This window comes from Scyliorhinus torazame, chromosome X (genome assembly GCF_047496885.1).
Source record: "Scyliorhinus torazame isolate Kashiwa2021f chromosome X, sScyTor2.1, whole genome shotgun sequence".
Classification (NCBI taxonomy): Eukaryota; Metazoa; Chordata; class Chondrichthyes; order Carcharhiniformes; family Scyliorhinidae; genus Scyliorhinus; species Scyliorhinus torazame.
In genome coordinates this window covers 30,815,336-30,835,281 of record NC_092738.1, presented here as the reverse complement: position 1 = coordinate 30,835,281, position 19,946 = coordinate 30,815,336, and the positions used below count along the sequence as shown (strand labels likewise).

At 49.5% G+C, this 19,946-nt stretch overlaps 1 protein-coding gene across 1 annotated transcript in view; it reads left to right on the top strand.

The window, feature by feature from the left end:
* The window catches only part of LOC140405481 (STE20/SPS1-related proline-alanine-rich protein kinase-like), a 253,266-nt gene that overhangs the window by 217,496 nt on the left and 15,824 nt on the right, over nt 1–19,946 (top strand). Inside the window, exons 9-12 of the mRNA XM_072493974.1 lie at nt 484–617; nt 1,940–1,988; nt 4,057–4,122; nt 6,063–6,182. Coding sequence (XP_072350075.1) covers nt 484–617; nt 1,940–1,988; nt 4,057–4,122; nt 6,063–6,182 — 369 coding nt within the window. The remainder of the gene's footprint in view (nt 1–483; nt 618–1,939; nt 1,989–4,056; nt 4,123–6,062; nt 6,183–19,946) is intronic.

Below are 19,946 nucleotides of genomic sequence, written 5' to 3'. Positions count from 1 at the left end.
AACTGATAACTGTAAAGCTATTTCTTTGATGTTAATGTGGTTAATTCTGTGTTTCAATTAAAGTTGGTTTTAACATGAGCGATAACTACTGTTCAAAGTCCATTCCTGGGGTGAAATATCATTTCCTCACAGTTGTACAAATTTTCAAAAATTGTTTGGGTTCTCGCATGGTATCCTAACACAATTTAATGTTTATTTCTAAAATTAACCAGCTTGTGTTCTCAATTATTTTTTCCATGTTTAGATAAATTCCAATCGATTAGAATTTTTGTGCAGAATTTGATTTAACTTAATCCAAGTTGGAAGCTGATTTGCAGTGTGATTTGATCTGAACTGTGTTTATTTTATGCAGTCAAATTGGAGCTGATTTTTATTTACCACAGGATTTAATAAAACAAAGTTGCAGGAAAGGATAATCGAGTTAAAGTAGGAGGACGGTCCCACTGGACATTATGACCCACGTCTCCTTTAATGTGTTACTAGGTTCTGATGGTGACGCTGCAGAATGATCCTCCTACTCTTGAGACAGGCGTGGAGGACAAGGAAATGGTCAAGAAGTACGGCAAGTCCTTCCGTAAACTGATAGCCCTGTGCCTGCAAAAAGACCCAGCAAAGAGGTGTGTGCACCAAGGTTCAAAGCCAATGAGCGATGGGGCAGTAGCTCAGGTTGACGTACAGCACAGGGCTCTGGTCACATGGAAAGTCTAAGTCCTGGCTCGGACTGACCTTGGGCACTCACTTGGTCCTTTTGGGCGAGTTTGATGCTCAGGCCAGCATCATCGCCAAAGTGAAAGCCAAATTCCTAAACCCAGGCAGAAGTACAGTTCACGTTGATTGATTGTGAAGTGGCATTAGTACTGGTAGAATGATGGCCGATTGCACTGACATTGACAAGAATAGGATGAGTGCATTCTTTTGTCGCACTTTTGAATGTGTTCCAGCTGGGAGTTGAAAGGAGGAATGGCAAAATCTGCATGAGTTACCGTTGAAAGACATGGAAAGGTGGGAACTGTGGGCATAAACCTACAGCAACCACCTTGTGGGATAGGCTGGCACATAAAGTGCAGTAACTTGACAGTACAGGAAGCCCTTCCTTAATGTCATCCTGCATAATGCTTTTTACGCATTAACAATGCTCTCCAATCAGAACCCGATGTTTCTACTGTTTTACATTCACATTGCCGTACCCCTGAATCATGATTAGCCTGTGAGAAATGGGTCTGATTCTTGGGAAAGTGCGGAACAGGAAATCTTGGGAAAGGTGCTGAACAGGAAATCTTGGGAAGGGGCGATGAGCTTCAGACAGATAACGTTGCATTTTCCAGGAACCAACTAATAATGATAAGTGAGGAATTCCTGCATGCCTCTCCAGTACAAAACGGGAAATCACCAGTCGCCAACTTGGTGGTTGAGGACCATTAACTGCTTGGACAGAGCACATATACTACATGAACAGAAATATTATGCTACTGTTGCTGGATAGATTATATTTAGCTGCAATAAAAGCCATCTTCAGTTGATGCTGCTGAGCACTTCTCAGGGGATTCAGCCCATGGAATTTGCCCAACCAGTGATTTGATATAACTGGCTGCGTATTGTGTGATTATAGATCAGCAGAGGCCTGACAGCATGCTGTGGGCCTACTCCATTAGGAAATGTCATGGCAAAAAAAGGCTTAAAAGGAAGTGGTTAATAGAAAAAGCCAATGGCCATTGCGCCGGCCACAATCAGTGGAGTCTGTGAAAAGAGTTTGTGAAATACATCTTTTTCCTTCAGAAGTGTGATACTGATCTCTAAATATTGACTGTTCTTCAGCAGACAGTACGGGGGGGGCGCTATCTCACACATGGCAATGACATTACATTCGGTCTAGACGAGGCAGAGCAGATTTTAAGATGCTGCACAAATCCTAACTCACTCCATAAACTCTGTTTTTCAGGCCCACGGCAGCAGAGCTCCTGAAGCACAAATTCTTCCAGAAATCAAAGGTAGGCGAGAGTGGGCAGGTGGAAAAGCCCTATGAGTGGCACTCACCAAGGCTATTTTACACAGTGAAGTCTGTGTTAGCAACTTGGTTGTAGAACTGAATTGAAATTTCCAGTTATCATGCCCTTCTCTGCGAAATAGTCTTCATTGATAATCTCTTCAAGAGGATGTGGGAAATGTATTCCGATCCCAACCCAAAGTGGCTGTTAAAACTCAACTAACCTGCAGGGGCTGTTTAGCACAGGGCTAAATCGCTGGCTTTGAAAGCAGACCGAGGCAGGCCAGCAGCACGGTTCAATTCCTGTAACAGCCTCCCCGAACAGGTGCCGGAATGTGGCGACTAGGGGCTTTTCACAGTAACTTCATTTGAAGCCTACTTGTGACAATAAGCGATTTTCATTTCATTTTCATTTTCAACCCTTTGGAGCTGATTTTCCAGTAGAAATATGGCAGCAGTACAGAATCTACATGACAGAGGGCATAATTTATTGTTCTTCACCCAGGCCCAGGCATTTGCCACTTCTGCCTTTGAAACTGAAAAGAAACCTGGATGAGTTAAGCCAACTCCAGCAGAGGTTAGAGCCTGGGATCTTATCAGAACAGCTCAGTACCAAACTATGTATTACCTTTACCCACTTGTCTATCACAAAGAACTCCTTTTGTTTTTCTTAAACAAACAAATGGGCAAAGAAACCTTTGAAATTGCCCAATCCAAATGTGCATGCCTGGCAAATAGGTCTTTTTAAATCCTTCCTGCTCCCTGGACAAATATCCCTCCAGGTTTAGTTGCCCAAACAAATGGAGGTAACTTTGCCTTGGTATAATGCAGGGGACATCGGATTGGTTGCCCGTTATATATACCTCCTTTAGTTTGATTATCAACCTGAAAATCCTTCTAACATCCACCAATTGGCTGCAGTAAGAGTGGGAGAGATTCCAGGTGAGCCATGTGGAAGAAAGTTGGAGTCTCTTCACTATCTGTAGCTCCAGACAACAACATGTCTGTAACAGGGCATGTTGTTCCAGCAATTGTGACGCTGAACTTACACCCAATGTGTTGACATTAGAATGGAAAGCCATCCCGGTCAAGAGATTAGGATTGGCAGTTCATTCCGAGGTGAGGGCAGTGCTACCAAGTACCCAAATATCTAAAGACACGCATGAGCAACTGATTAATACGTTTGTGCGATGGGTCTTGCTTTCAGCATTTTGAAGACATAGGGAAGGGAGGAGAAAGAGTGTGGAGGACACTACACTTAGAGAATAGAAGCAAGAGAGCAAACCGAGAGGATCACCATTCATAAATGAAGGAAAGGCAAAACAGATTGTGACAGAGACAAGGGATTGAGTGTTAAATGTAAGAGAGAGGTGGCCAATCAGACAACATGTGGCGATTGAGTGAAGCTTCACAAAAAACTCTTTCCTTCCACAGTTTGGCACCTGGCCTAGCTGACAGAAAAACACTGACTAGTGGGAACACACAGCAGGTCAGGTAGGCAGGTGGAGAGGGGGAAAAGAATTGTCCCTTCTGTTCCTGAACATTTGAAGTGCCCTTGACTGATATTTTGATCGTCTTGGCCTATTGCGCTATGGTCAATTTAACCGGAGTTCACTGGACAGATATTGGGGGCTACACAAGTGCTGATTTCTACTGCAGCTTCCATTCATGGGCTAAATACAAACATTTTTTTTCATTTTTAAAAAATTTAGATTACCCAATTATTTTTTCCAATTAAGGGGCAATTTAGTGTGGCCAATCCACCTACCCTGCACATCTTTGGGTTGTGGGGGCGAAACCCACGCAGACACGGGGAGAATGTGCAAACTCCACACGGAGAGTGACCTGGGGCCAGGATCGAACCCGGGTCCTCAGCGCCGTGAGGGAGAATGTGCAAACTCCACACGGACAGTGACCCAGAGCTGGGATCGAACCCGGGAACTCGGCCCCGTGAGGCAGCAGTGCTAACCGCTGCGCCACCGTGCCGCCCCTAGCTAAATACAAACATAAGAGGCCAGTGCTTTAACCAATAGAACCTCTCGTTTCATGTGGAACTTGTTTTCTTGTTTCAGAATAAAGACTATCTGATGGAGAAGTTGTTGGGCCAGTCGTTAAGTGGGGGGCAAAAGGACACAAAGGTAAAGACACTGCCCTGCAATGATTTACAGATTGGAGTTGTGTTTCCGGTTGCTGAAGGGTTTTTGCCAACATGGCTCAATGGAGCAATGTAATGAGGGCAGTGATAGTTGCAGTTCTCATATTGAGGACAAGTCAGTGAGCAGATGAGTAAACAAAATGCAAATGAGGTGACATTAACTGAGAAGACAGATGCCTCCGAAGGTCATGGGGTCATGGAACCAGAACGAACTTGGTTGGTTTGGAACAGAAGCATAAAGAACTACTTGATTCCTTACAATGGGTGAAGTGTTTGTTACAGTGGCGTACAATGTAGACAGACCAAATTGCAGCAGTTCACTGGAGAGATATTGAGGTCTAATTGAGCAACAATTTGCACTGCAAAACCTGCCCCAACAATGGGAGACTCCTGCACAACCGTCAGTACAAACGATAAAGGCAAGCGCACACAAATAGTTGATCTTCCAGTCTCATTTAAATACTGGGTCTTATTTAGACCTAATGTTCCCTTCTCATAAAAGGGGCAATATTTTGAGATTTTAACCAACACTACAATTCCCCAAAGATTGGGCCAAGGTGCACAAAAGCATAGAACAGAGAAGAGGGATACAGTGGGCAACTCACAGATGTGCATTGTGGGCTGCTCAGAGACACAGAGGGACGCATTAATCCATGGGCACTTCAACCCTCTATACATTGCGCAAATAGAATTCTTCTGTCTTATTGCAGGCTGACAACACAGTCCAATCTACTGGCACGATGCCAAAGTCTGCGAGTGAGCCAGTCAAACAAAAAGGTCTGTATTTGAAAAGCATTGGAGAACGTTGCCCAGCAGACACAATGCAAATTTTATCGACAATTTGCCTAGACAGAAGGCAGTATGATTTAGTTGACAAAGTCACATTCTTGCCTCGGAGGGTATGAGTTCAGGACTTGAGCACATATCCTAAATTGACACTACAGTGCAGTAGTGAGGGAGCGCTGCCGTGTCAGACAAACCGACGTCCCACCAGCCTGCGCAGGTGGACAGAAGAAAATCCCATCAAAGAAGAGTGGGGCAGTTTTTCCTGGTGAACATTTATTCTTCAACCACCACTGCCAAAACAAGTTAACTGGTCCTTCACCTCATGACTGTGGATCTTTTCTGTGCGCAAGTTTCTGGCTGCAATTACTTACATAACAATAGTGACCGCACTTCAAAAGGAGTTTGTTTCTCAGTGACATATAAGGGCACTATAGGAATGCACACCTTTCATTACTGTTCGACACACTGCATGTTTACCACAATATCATTTACAGTACTGAGGGAGTGCTGCACTGTTGAAGGTGCTACCTTTTGGATGATACATTAAACCGAAGTGTCAGATACATCTGACACTTCGGCTGGACGTCAAAGATCCCATGGCACTATTTCGAAGATGAGCAGGGGAGTTCTTATGAATATTTATCCTGCCATCAACATCAAAGATTATCTGGTCATCATATTGCTGTGTGTGAGAGCTTGCTGTGCGCAATTTGGCTGCTGCATTTCCTATTTACAACAGGGGCTACACTTAAAGTACTTAAATGGCTGTAAAAGCACTTTGGTGCACTTACGGCTGCGAAAGGCAGGATATAAACTCAAGTCTTCCTTTTTTTTTTAAATCAACTAGAATGAAGCTGAACACCTACCCAGACACTTTTCTTTTCTCAAAGACCATTCCAAATATTCCACCTTCGTCATGTTTGCGTTATCTCAAGTAAACCAACTGGTTATTCTAATCACAGTGAAGTTAACAAGTTACTCAACCGCTGGATGTTACCTAGTTAATTACAGGACAGATGGAGGGCGAAATCCTGGCAAGAGGCAACTGAAGAGAGGAGAAGACGGCCAAAAAAAAGAATTTACCAGAAAAACCAATGTTGCCAATTGACCTTTCACCTGTGTTGTGATTGACCATAGGTGAGACGGGCCCAAGGATCAAGTGGTCATCTCTACAAAACAGAGGATGGAGGCTGGGAATGGAGTGACGATGAATCAGGTGATGCATATGATGAACAGAAACCTACCACCTTTAAAACTGTGAGTACATTTTGTTCTTGTGTCAATTGTCAGGGGTGAAGCTGGATCAACCCCCAGCGAATCGATGCCATCAGCAGCGGAGGGCAACATTGGATAAAAATCAATTCGAGTTTTGGGTTCTGAATTTATTATACAAATCTATACCATCTGGTCAGAACACTAGACTGCTATTCGCTTCCTGCCTAGTTTAAAAAACGATTTTAAACGTTTTAAACAATTCCTCTCAAAGCTGGTTGATTGTGTGGGCACGTCCCGAGGGTGTGGGCACATCCCGATGGTAACAGACAAACCCTCTGTGGCCCTTGTTGTGCGATCCTTGTTCAAACCTAAAACATCAAATCACCAACCAAATAACAGCTACCAAATGTTCAAAATGTGTTCATTTCTGACTTTCAGCCCACGATAATGGCAGGTTTATTGTACAGCAGACAAGATAGTTTAATAAAAAAATAAGTGCAGTTGAGAGAGTGTAGATTAAAGGAACACTTTTTTAAAAAAAAACAATTTTAATGAGGTATTTTTGGCATTACAAACAGCAACAGTATCAAAATAGTGTACAAAGAACAATAATCATAGTGCAAACACCGGCACCCGTCCCTCCAATTTAACCACCTACTCTATGCTACCCAAGCCCCCCCCCCCCTCCCCCCGCACCTGCTGTCGATTAATTCTCTGCAAAGAAGTCGATGAATGGTTGCCACCTCCGGGCAAACCCCAACAGTGACCCTCTCAAGGCGAATTTAATCTTCTCTAGGCTGAGAAAACTCGCCATGTCAATTAACCAGGCCTCCGACTTCGGAGGCTTTGAGTCCCTCCAAGCTAGCAGTACCCGTCTCCGGGCTACCAGGGATGCAAAGGCCAGAACATCTTCCTCTTTCTCCTCCTGAATTCCCGGATCTTCCGACACCCCGAAAATTGCCACCTCTGGACTCATTACCACCCTGGTTTTCAATACTCTGGACATGACGTCCGCAAACCCCTGCCAATATCCCCTAAGTTTTGGACACACCCAGAACACGTGGACATGGTTCGCTGGTCCTCCTGCACATTTTATACACCTGTCCTCCACCCCAAAGAATCTACTCATCCGGGCCACTGTCATGTGGGCCCGGTGGACCACCTTGAATTGGATCAAGCTAAGCCTTGCGCATGTAGCGGTCGCGTTGACTCTGCTCAACGCGTCCGCCCATAGGCCGTCCTCCATCTCTCCACCCAGTTCCTCCTCCCACTTATGCTTCAGCTCCTCGACCTGCGTCTCCTCCGCTCCCATTAGTTCTTTGTAGATGTCCGAGACGCTCCCCTCTCCCACCCATCCCCTAGACACTACCCTATCCTGGATCCCGCTTAGTGGCAGGAGTGAGAAGGATGATACCTGCCTGCACAGAAAGTCCCGCACCTGTAAATATCTGAAGTAATTCCCTGTTGCCAGCCCAAACTTCTCCAGCACCCTCAAGCTAGGGAAGCTCCCTTCCAGGAACAGATCCCCCATCTTCTCAATTCCCATCCTTTGCCATACCCGAAACCCCCCATCCAGGTTCCCCGGAGCAAACTGGTGTTTGTCACATATTGGGGACCAGACCGAGGCACCACTGTTCCCACGTACCTCCTCCACTGACCCCAAATCCTCAGGGCCGCCACCACCATGGGACTGGTGGCATATCAGTCGTTATCAACGCCCCCAAGCTGGTGCCCCTCCATGAAGCTGCCTCCATCCGCTCCCAAACCGATCCCTTCCCCACCACCCACTTCCTTATCATGGCTATGTTAGCCGCCCAGTAGTAATTACTGAAGTTCGGCAGGGCAAGCCCCCCCTTCCCCCGATTCCTCTCGAGCATCACCTTCTTCACCCGCGGGGACTTACCCGCCCAGACAAAGCCCAAAATGATTCTGTTAATCCTCTTAAAAAAGGACCGTGGGATGAAAATCGGGAGGCATTGGAACACAAATAAAAATCTCGGTAGGACCGTCATCTTAACCGTCTGTACCCTCCCAGCCAGCGTCAGCGGTAGCGCATCCCATCTCCGGAATTCGACCCTCATCTGCTCGACCAACCAGGACAAGTTCAACTTGTGTAACCGGCCCTAGTCGCGCGCCACTTGTATCCCTAAATACCTAAAACTGTCCCCCACTAACCTAAACGGTAACTTCCCCCAGCCGACCCTCCTGACCTCTTGCCTGGACTACAAACATCTCGCTCTTTGTCATATTCAGTTTGTATCCCGAAAACCGGCCAAATTCCCCCAGAATCACCACGATCTCCCTCATCCCTGCCCCTGGATCTGCTACATACAAGAGCAGGTCGTCCGCATACAGCGAGACCCTATGTTCCACGTTTCCCCCCCCCAACCAGCCCCTTCCAACCCCTTGAAGCTCTCAGAGCAATTAGCTCTATGGCAACGCAAACAGCAGTGGGGAGAGGGGACCTCCCTGCCTTGTCCCCCGGTACAGCCTAAAATAGTCCGATGTCGTCCTATTCGTCCTTACACTCGCCACCGGGGCCTGGTACAACAGCCTAACCCAGTCGATAAACCCCCTACCGAACCCAAATCTCCCCAACACCTCCCATAAATAGTCCCACGCCACCCGGTCGAACGCCTTCTCTACATCCATTGCCGCAACTACCTAAACCTCCCTACTCTCCGGGGGCATCATAATCACATTGAGCAGCTTTCTTATATTGGCCACCAACTGCCTGCCCTTGATAAATCCAAGATTAAAGGAACACTTAAACAACACAAATCTTACACAACATAGATTAATTGTCCCAAACAACATTACATTTCGGGCAATGCAGTGAATTTTAAAATGTGTGCATTTGTAATAGAAAGGCAACGGGAAGGTGCTAAATGTGAGAGCAGTGACATCCCTTCCTACCATACAACCCAAAACATTTTGGTTATAACTCGCACGAGACCCATGGAGTTGGAACAATCAATCTCCCCACGAGTCTCGCCGAGTACGAGCTCCCCCGCTGAGGGGCGGGGAGCTCGAGGACATTCATGATTGAAGCCGAGATAAAGTCGGCCAGGAATGGAACCGACAGAGCTGACCCCGCTGCGATTTGATGTATGTTGTAAATATAATTGCAATAAACCGTTTTCTTTCACCTACTTGACTTGGACTAGTCTGTGGTCTACTCAACTGGCAACGAGGATAGAAATGGACTACTGTCGATGCTGCTACACTGTCGGACGAACAACCACCTCCTTTCCACTGCTGAACTTAGGTTGGAGTAATTTTTTTTCTATCACAAAAAAGCCTTTGTTTGGATGGTTGGGCGTGTTCAACACGAGCATAGAGGAATGGACACAGTACGCAGGCGTCACATTTTCCGGGTGAACACTATCACCGATGTGGATCAACAGACTGATATTACTGACTGTGAAGCTCATACGTATGGGTGATAAAGAGCCTTACAGATCCCACAGCTCTGAACACCAAGACTTTTGAGGGATTGGTAATCTTAGTGGCACTGCACTTCAACCTTAAACAATCAGTTATGGCGCAGAGATACCGTTTTAACATGGCAAGCGAGGACCCCAGGAGAGTCTGTAACCGAGTTTCTGACGAGGCTATGAAAACTAGCCGAATTTTGGGAATACGGAAATGCTCTCTCCGAAATGCTGCGAGATCGCTTGGTCTGTGGCATCAATAACATGGCCACCCAAAGGAAACTGCTATCCGAACCGCCCCTAGACCTTCAGCAGGCCGTGCAAATTTTGCTTTCCCATGAAGGTGCTGAGAGAGGAGTGCAAGAAATCCAGGGGATTTCCCTCCTGCCGAGCGCCCCCCTTCCCAGGACTGAAACCCCACCCTGGACCGAGCACCGTAGAGGCCACGTTTATTGGTCAAGGAGTGGAACGTCCTGATGGGATACCTCCCCGGGGTCGGTAGAGGGAGAACCCCGACGTTGAGGAGAATGTGGATGCAGGAGCTGCAGGGAGCGCAAGGCACAAGTTAGCCAGCACCCTGCTGCCCCAGACGCCAACTGAGTGCTTGCACTTGCCTCCTGGACCAGCCAGAGGAAGGGTGCCTGCGGCTGATTTTTTTGCAACACCCTGGGTGCCCCCTGGGGTGTAGGTTATTGGGCATCCTTTAGAAATGGAACTTGACATGGGAGCTGCGTTTCAGTACTGGAAAGCAAACCTTCGACAGGATAACGGTGGCGGTACAGCAGTTAGATCTGCGGACACTGACGCAAGATTAGCGACGTACACCGGCGAACCGTTAGCCATTGTGGGAACCACAATGACCCCAGTAATTTACTGGCAACAGTCGGTGCGACTCCCATTGATCATCGTAAAGTGACACGGCCCCAACCTGCTAGGCCGCAATTGCTTAAAATGCCTATACCTGGACTGGCAACAAGTTTTCCAAGTGGGATCTGGAGGCCAATATGAAGTGCTAGGGAAATACCCTGAGGTTTTCCAACCCAGACTGGGAAAAATAAAGAGGGCCATGGCAAAACTCTCAGTAGACCTGGACACACAACCAAAGTAGTTTAGGGCTCGCCTAGTCCCTTATGCCTGGTTAGCGAAGGTTGAGGCCAATCTAAGCCAGCGCGAAGGCCTTGGGATCATTAAACCAGTGCGTTTCGCGACTGGTTTAATGCTCAAACCAGATAAGATGGTCAGACTGTGTGGGGATTACAAATTGACGGCCAACAGGGTTTCCCGGCTGGATCATTACCCGATGTCCCGTATCAAGGATCTGTACGCAAAACTGGCCGGTGGACACTCATTTACGAAGCTTGATATGAGCTATGCACACTTGGGAGTTAGAGTTGGACCCTTTCTCACGTAAATGTGTCACCATAAACACCCATAGAGGCCTGTACAGGTAACCTGACTGCCCTGTGGAGTGTCATCGTCCTGTGCAATTTTCCAGAGAGTGATGGAAGACATACTGAGAGGATTGCTGCGAGTGGCAGTGCATCTGGATGACCTGCTAGTCACAGGGGCAACTGAACATGAACATTTCAGTAATTTGGACGATGTTCTCCGTCGTTTTTCCAAGACAGGCATTCGTCTACGGAGAGAAAAATGCGTATTTCATGTGAGGGAAGTAGTGTACCTGCGTTACTGAGTGGATCGTGAGGGGCTACATCCAGTCGCAGAGAAAGTATTCGCAAGTCAACAAGCTCAGGCACCTGACAATAAGAGTTGTGGCCTTCATGGGATTGGTGAACTATTACAGAAAGTTCATCCCAGCACCATGTTAATCCCCCTATCCTTCCTCTTAAAAAAGAACACAGAATGGGGTGGAGAAGGCAACAGGAAAAAGCATTCGCACTAGTGAAAAATAAAAACAATTGACTCACAGGGCAGCACGGTAGCACAGTGGTTAACACTGTTGCTTCACAACGCCAGGGTCCCAGGTGCGATTCCCCACTGGGCCACTGTCTGTGCGGAATCTGCACGTTCTCCCAGTGTCTGTGTGGGTTTCCTCCGGGTGCTCCAGTTTCCTCCCACAGTCCAAAGATCTGCAGGTTAGGTGGATTGGCCATGATAAACTGTCCCTTAGTGACCAAAAAGGTTAGGAGGGGTTATCGGCTTACAGGCGTAGGTTGGAAGTGAGGACTTAAGTGGGTCGGTGCAGACTCGATGGGCCGAATGGCCTCCTTCTGCACTGTATGTTCTATGTTCCTCAGGCTTGTTAATGCACTACAATCCTGCCAAACTAGTCGTCGTGTGTGACATGTCACCGTCTGTCACTGCCGCCGTTTTATCACACTGCACGCAGAGGATGGCAGAGAGAGACCGGAAATTTGGCCATTCTGAATTCTCCCTCAGTGACCCGAACAGGTGCTGGATTGTGGAGACGAGGGGCTTTTTACGGTAACTTCATTGCAGTGTTAATGTAAGCCTACTTGTGACAATAATAAAGATTATAATAGATAGGTTCTTGATCAATAAGGGGATCAGGGGTTATGGGGAGAAGGCAGGAGAATGGGGATGGGAAAATGTCAGCCATGATTGAATGGCGGAGCAGACTCGATGGGCCGAATGATCCAATTCTGTTCCTATATCTTATCGCTTTCGGCTCCTGGAGATTGGCCGCAGCCGAGCGCAATTATGCGCAAATTGAGCAAGAAGGTTTGGCAGTTGTCTTCGCCGTGAAGAAATTCCATCTGTACGTGTGCAGTCGATGGTTCCCAATCATCACGGACCACAAGCCGCTGCTTCCTCTTTTCTTTTTTAAAAAATATATTTTATTCAAGCTTTTTGGCCAAACATAACAATACGTAGTGTTTCTTTTACACAACAATAAAGCAATATAAATAACCGTGGCCAGTTTTAAACAAATAAATAAATATATAAACAAAAACAAAACTACATGGCAACTGCCTTGTCCAAAATAAATACTCTCCAAAAATACAATCCAACAGTCCAATATACAATTACATATACCAAATACCTATACATATACAATAACATCCCTGAGAGTCCGTCCGATTCCTCCCCCCCACCCCCCCCCCTCCCCCCTGGGTTGCTGCTGTTGTCTATTTCTTTTCTATTCCCTCTATCTTTCTGTGAGGTAGTCGACGAACGGTTGCCACCGCCTGGTGAACCCCTGAGCCGAACCCCTTAACACGAACTTAATCCGTTCCAACCTTATGAACCCTGCCATGTCATTTATCCAGGTCTCCACACCCAGGGGTTTGGCTTCCTTCCACATTAACAATATCCTGCGCCGGGCTACGAGGGACGCAAAGGCCAACACGTCAGCCTCTCTCGCCTCCTGCACTCCCGGCTCTTCTGCAACCCCAAATATAGCCAACCCCCAGCTTGGTTCGACCCGGACCCCCACCACCTTCGAAAGCACCTTTGCCACCCCCCACCCAGAACCCCTGTAGTGCCGGGCATGACCAGAACATGTGGGTGTGATTCGCTGGGCTTCTCGAGCATCTCACACACCTATCCCCTACCCCAAAACATTTACTAAGCCGTGCTCCAGTCATATGCGCCCTGTGTAGCACCTTAAATTGTATCAGGCTTAGCCTGGCACACGAGGACGATGAGTTTACCCTACGTAGGGCATCAGCCCACAGCCCCTCCTCAATCTCCTCCCCCAGTTCTTCTTCCCATTTCCCTTTCAGCTCATCTACCATGATCTCCCCCTCGTCCCTCATCTCCCTGTATATGTCCGCCACCTTACCGTCCCCCACCCATGTCTCTGAGATCACTCTATCCTGCACTTCCTGCGTCGGGAGCTGCGGGAATTCCCTCACCTGTTGCCTCGCAAAAGCCCTCAATTGCATATACCGAAATGCATTCCCTTGGGGCAGCCCATATTTCTCAGTCAGCGCTCCCAGACTCGCAAACGTCCCATCTACAAATAGATCTCTTAATTGTACTACCCCAGCTCTTTGCCATGCTCCAAATCCCCCATCCATTCTCCCCGGAACGAACCTATGATTGTTTCTTATCGGGGACCGCACCGAAGCTCCCATCCCTCCCCTATGCCGTCTCCACTGCCCCCAAATTCTCAATGTAGCCACCACCACCGGGCTTGTGGTGTATTTCTTTGGTGAGAACGGCAACGGCGCCGTCACCATTGCTTGCAGGCTAGTCCCCCTGCAGGATGCCCTCTCCAATCTCTTCCACGCCGCTCCCTCCCCTTCTCCCCTCCACTTACACACCATTGAAACATTGGCGGCCCAGTAGTACTCGCTGAGGCTCGGTAGTGCCAGCCCCCCCCTGTCCCTACTACGCTGCAAGAATCCCCTCCTCACTCTCGGGGTCTTCCCAGCCCACACAACTCATAATGCTCTTCTCAATTCTTTTGAAAAAAGCCTTTGTGATCACCACCGGGAGGCACTGGAACACAAAAAGGAATCTCGGGAGAACCACCATTTTAACCGCCTGCACCCTACCTGCCAATGACAGGGACACCATGTCCCATCTCTTGAAATCCTCCTCCATCTGTTCCACCAACCGTGTTAAATTAAGCCTATGTAATGTACCCCAATTCTTGGCTATCTGGATCCCCAGGTACCGGAAGTCCCTTGTTACCTTCCTCAATGGTAAATCCTCTATCTCTCTGCTCTGCTCCCCCGGATGCACCACAAACAGCTCACTTTTCCCCATGTTCAATTTATACCCTGAAAAATCCCCAAGTATCCGCATTATCTCTGGCATCCCCTCTGCCGGGTCCGCCACATATAACAACAAATCATCCGCATACAGAGATACCCGGTGTTCTTCTCCCCCCCTAAGTACTCCCCTCCACTTCCTGGAACCCCTCAGTGCCATGGCCAGGGGCTCAATCGCCAGTGCAAACAATAACGGGGACAGAGGACATCCCTGCCTCGTCCCTCTATGGAGCCGAAAATAGTCAGACCCCCGTCCGTTCGTGACCACACTCGCCATCGGGGCCCGAAACAGCAACTGTACCCACCTGATATACCCATCTCCAAAGCCAAATCTCCTCAGCACCTCCCACAAATAATCCCACTCCACTCTATCAAATGCTTTCTCGGCATCCATCGCCACCACTATCTCCGCTTCCCCCTCTGGTGGGGGCATCATCATTACCCCTAGCAGCCTCCGTATATTTGTATTCAGCTGTCTCCCCTTCACAAACCCAGTTTGGTCCTCATGGACCACCCCCGGGGCACAATCCTCTATCCTCGTTGCCATTACCTTGGCCAGAATCTTAGCGTCCACATTCAGGAGGGAAATAGGCCTATAGGACCCGCATTGCAGCGGGTCTTTTTCCTTCTTTAGGAGGAGCGATATCGTTGCCTCTGACATAGTCGGGGGCAGCTGTCCCCTTTCCCTCGCCTCATTAAAGGTTCTCATCAGTAGCAGGGCCAGCAAGTCCATATACTTCCTATAAAATTCCACCGGGAATCCGTCTGGTCCCGGGGCCTTCCCCGCCTGCATGCTCCCAATCCCTTTCACTACTTCCTCCGTCTCAATCTGTGCTCCCAGTCCCACCCTCTCCTGCTCCTCCACCTTGGAAATTCCAACTGATCCAGAAAGCACATCATTCTCTCCTTCCCATCCGGGGGCTGAGCTTCATATAATCTTTCATAAAATGCCTTGAACACTCCATTCACTCTCTCCGCTCCCCGCTCCATCTCTCCCTCCTCATCTCTCACCCCCCCCCCCATCTCCCTCGCTGCTCCCCTCTTCCTCAGTTGGTGGGCCAGCAACCTGCTCGCCTTCTCCCCATATTCGTACTGTACACCCGGTGCCTTCCTCCATTGTGCCTCTGCGTTACCCGTAGTCAACAAGTCAAATTCTACATGTAGCCTTTGCCTGTACAGTCCCTTCTCCGGTGCCTCCGCATATTGTCTGTCCACCCTCAGAAGTTCTTTCAACAACCGCTCCCTTTCCCTACCTTCCTGCTTTCCTTTATGTGCCCTAATAGGTATCAGCTCCCCTCTAACCACTGCCTTCAGCGCCTCCCAGACCACTCCCACCTGAACCTCCCCATTATCATTGAGTTCCAAGTACCTTTCAATACACCCCCTCACCCTTAAACACACCCCCTCATCTGCCAATAATCCCATGTCCATTCTCCAGGGTGGACGCTGTTCTTTTTCCCCCCCTATCTCCAGGTCCACCCAATGTGGAGCGTGATCCGAAATAGCTATAGTCGTGTACTCCGTCCCCGTCACCTTCGGGATCAGTGCCCTTCCCAAAACAAAAAAGTCTATCAATGAATAAACTTTGTGGACATAGGAGAAAAACAAAAACTCCTTACTCCTAGGTCTACTAAATCTCCAGGGGTCTACTCCTCCCAACTGCTCCATAAAGTCCTTAAGCACCCTAGCTGCAGCCGGCCTCCTTCCAGTCCTGGACCTCGATCTGTCCAGCCCCGGGTCCAGCACCGTATTAAAATCTCCACCCATTACCAACTTCCCCACCTCTAGGTCCGGGATACATCCTAACATACGCCTCATAAAGTTGCCATCATCCCAGTTCGGGGCATATACGTTCACTAAGACCACCGCCTCCCCTTGCAATTTGCCACTCACCATCACGTATCTGCCCCCACTATCCGCCACTATGGTCTTTGCCTCAAACATTACCCGCTTCCCCACTAGTATAGCCACCTCCCTGTTTTTTGCGTATAGCCCAGAATGAAACACCTGCCCCACCCATCCTTTGCGTAGTCTGACCTGGTCTATCAGTTTCAGATGCGTCTCCTCACATTCCACGTGATCAGCCGGGTTGGGGGGCTTCCTACACCCCCCCCCCCCCCCCCCCCTTGTCGACTAGCCATCTCCTTTTTCAATCCAGCTCCTCACCCGGTTCCCACGTAGCCGTAGCTCCCCCCAACGGCGCCCTCCCGCCCCGACCACCCCACCCCATACCAGCTCCCCCTTCTCCCCAGCAGCAGCAACCCAGTTAACCCCCCCCCCCCCACTAGATCCCTCACTAGCGTAATTGCACCCCCATGTTGCTCCCAGAAGTCAGCAAACTCTGGCCGACCTCGGCTTCCCCCGCGTGACCTCGGCTCCCACTGTGCGAGGCCCCCTCCTTCCTGCTTCCCTGTTCCCGCCATGATTACCATAGCGCGGGAACAAAGCCTGCGCTTCCCATTTGGCCCCGCCCCCAATGGCCGGCGCCCCCAGCTCCTCATCCTCCCTCCCCCACGACATGGGGAAGAGAGAAAAGTTACAGGGTCACAGGATTGACAACTTGGGAAATCATCTCTTCCCGTTTTCCCCCTCTTCGCCCCACCACTTTGTCCCAAACGTTCTTTTTCTAGCCCGCTTATTCCAGTTTCTCCTCGACAATAAATGTCCACGCCTCTTCTGCCGTTTCAAAGTAGTGGTGTTTCCCTTGATGTGTGACCCACAGTCTTGCCGGCTGCAGCATTCCAAATTTAACCTTCCTTTTGTGCAGCACCGCCTTGGCCCGATTAAAGCTTGCCCTCCTTCTCGCCACCTCCGCACTCCAATCTTGATATACGCGGATCACCGCGTTCTCCCACCTACTGCTCCGAGTTTTCTTTGCCCATCCGAGGACCATCTCTCTGTCCTTATAATCGGTGAAATCTCACCACTATGGCTCGAGGAATTTCTCCAGCCCTCGGTCTTCGCGCCATAACTCGATAGGCTCCCTCCACCTCCAACGGGCCCGTCGGGGCCTCCGATCCCATTAACGAGTGCAGCATCGTGCTCACATATGCCCCGACGTCCGCCCCTTCTGCACCTTTGGGAAGACCAAGAATCCTTAAATTCTTCCTCCTCGCATTATTCTCCAGCACCTCCAGCCTTTCCACACACCTTTTGTGTTGTGCCTCGTGCATCTCTGTCTTCACCACCAGGCCCTGTATGTCGTCCTCATTCTCAGCAGCCTTTGCCTTCACGACCCAAAGCTCCTGCTCCTGGGTCTTTTGCTCCTCCTTTAGCCCTTCAATCGCCTGTAATATCGGGGCCAACAGCTCCTTCTTCATCTCCTTTTTAAGTTCTTCCACGCAACGCCGCAGGAACTCTTGTTGCTCCGGGCCCCATGTTAAACTGCCACCTTCCGACGCCATCTTGCTTTGTGCCTGCCTTCCTTGCCGCTGCTCTAGAGGATCCACCGCAATCCGGCCACTTTCCTCTCCTTTTTCCATCCGTGTCCAGGGGGGATTCCCTTCTGGTTTATCACACAGTGTTTTTAGCCGTTAAAATTGCTGTTGGGGCTCCTATTAAGAGCCCAAAAGTCCTTTCCACCGGGAGCTGCCGAAACGTGCGACTTAGCTGGTCATCGCCGCACCCGGAAGTCTGCTTCCTCTTTTCAAAGAAGACAAAAGTGATTCCGCCCATCACCTCCACCAGGAAACAATGTTGGGCTTTCCTGGAGGCAGTCGCCACGCTCAATTTTATGGACTCGTTGCCTCTTACAGCATCACAAACTGACCCTGTCCTTTCAAATGTTCGACACATAGTCTTGTATGGGGGGGGGGGTGCTCAACATAGAAGACTGCCCAATGAGTTACCGGTATTCGACAAAAACGTCCGAGTTTAGCGTGGAAGACTGCATCCTTTTGTGGGGTATGCGCGTCGTTGTCCTGGGTAAGGGCCAAGACCCGATCTTGAGGGACCTGCACACAGGCACCCGGGGGTGTCCAAAATGAAAATGCTCGCCCGCAGCTATATTTGGCGGCCGGACCTGGATGCAAATATATAACGGTTAGCCCAGCAGTGCGCCGTTTGTCAGGAGCCTCCGCCAGCCACGCCCCTTCACCCATGGGAATGGCTGGGACGACCGTGGGTGCGGTTACACACCGGCTTTGCCAACCCCTTTCAAGGCTCAATGTTCTTACTTCTGATAGATGCCCACTCCAAGTGGTTGGACGTCCATAGAATGTTGTCAACCACCTCAAAGTCGACCATTGAGAAATTGCGCCTGTCCTTCAGTAGACACTGTATTCCAGAGGTGTTGGTGACACTTCACCAGTGAGGAATTCATGGGATTCATGAAGGCGAACGGGGTGCCACACATCTGTACAGCCCCATATCACCCAGCTTCCTACGGGCTGGCAGAAAGGCGGTATAGACATTCAAACAAGGGCTGAAAAAGCAGACTGCGGGATCAATTGACGTAAGACTGTCAGATTCCTGTTCTGCTATCGGACCACTCCGCATGCCGCGATCTGGGTAGCACCAGCTGAATTGCTAATAGGCCGGAGGCTTCGAACCTGCCTTAGTCTTGCTTTCCCTGATATTGGCAGGAAAGTGCGCCACAGGAAGGAGGTTGCCCAGGCAGATGAAAGCTGCCCAGACTGTTTAATAATAATAATCTTATTTGTCACAAGTAGACTTACATTAACACTGCAATGAAGTTACTGTGATAAGCCCCTAGTCGCCACATTCCGGCGCCTGTTCGGGTCACAGAGGGAGAATTCAGAATGTCCAATTCACCTAACAGCACATCTTTCAGGACTGTGGGAGGGAATTTGTACCAGGTGACACAGTCTGGGTGGATTCTCCATTTTGGAGACTAAGTCCCCAAGCCGGCGTGAAAGCGATGGTCTTTTACGCCAGGCCACCGATTCCCCGTTTTGCTGGGGGCTAGCAGGGAGGCAGCTTAGAGCACCGAGCTCTAGCTGCCGATACAGCCCTGAGCATTTCCAATTCCGTGGCCGCGCATGCGCACCGGACCGCAAAAATAATGCCCCCCCCTTTGGCCACTCACACGCCCCAGACCACCCACCCACAGTGACCCAGCCCCGAATAAAGTCCTCTGCCTGTGGATCGGCCCTCCCCTGACTGTGGCGGTGCCGGACTGAGTCCGCAACTGTCACGCGAGGTTCCCGAGCGGTGTGAGCACACGTAACCCACGCCGCTGGGAATGCGGCCGGTCAGGGACGGAGCGTCGCGGGGTGGGCCTCAGGCAATGGCCTAAGGCCTTGGATACTTGGCGCAGCGTACTCCTAGAGTACGCCGATTTTTAGGGGGCGGCGAATACAGAAACCGGCGCTACCCCCGATATTGGCGTCAAAACGGATTCTCCACCCCATCGCCGGCGGAATGCGATTTCCGTGTCGGGAAGCAGAGAATCCAGCCCTCTTATGTTTGCAGTTGCAGTCTTCCCCCCGTGGATCTCAGGAACAATTGTCCGCCAGACACGGCCGGTATCTCATCCACTTTAGGCACAGGGTCACGTCATGAAAAAACCCGTCAATCACACAAGGTCCAGGAGGTCAGTCTTACGAAAGGTTCCCCGGGAGAGGAAAATTACAGTCAAACCAAATGCGATGCCGGTAGAAGCTAGAACATCACCCCGAGGGTGAAGATGGCAAACTGACAGAGGTTTG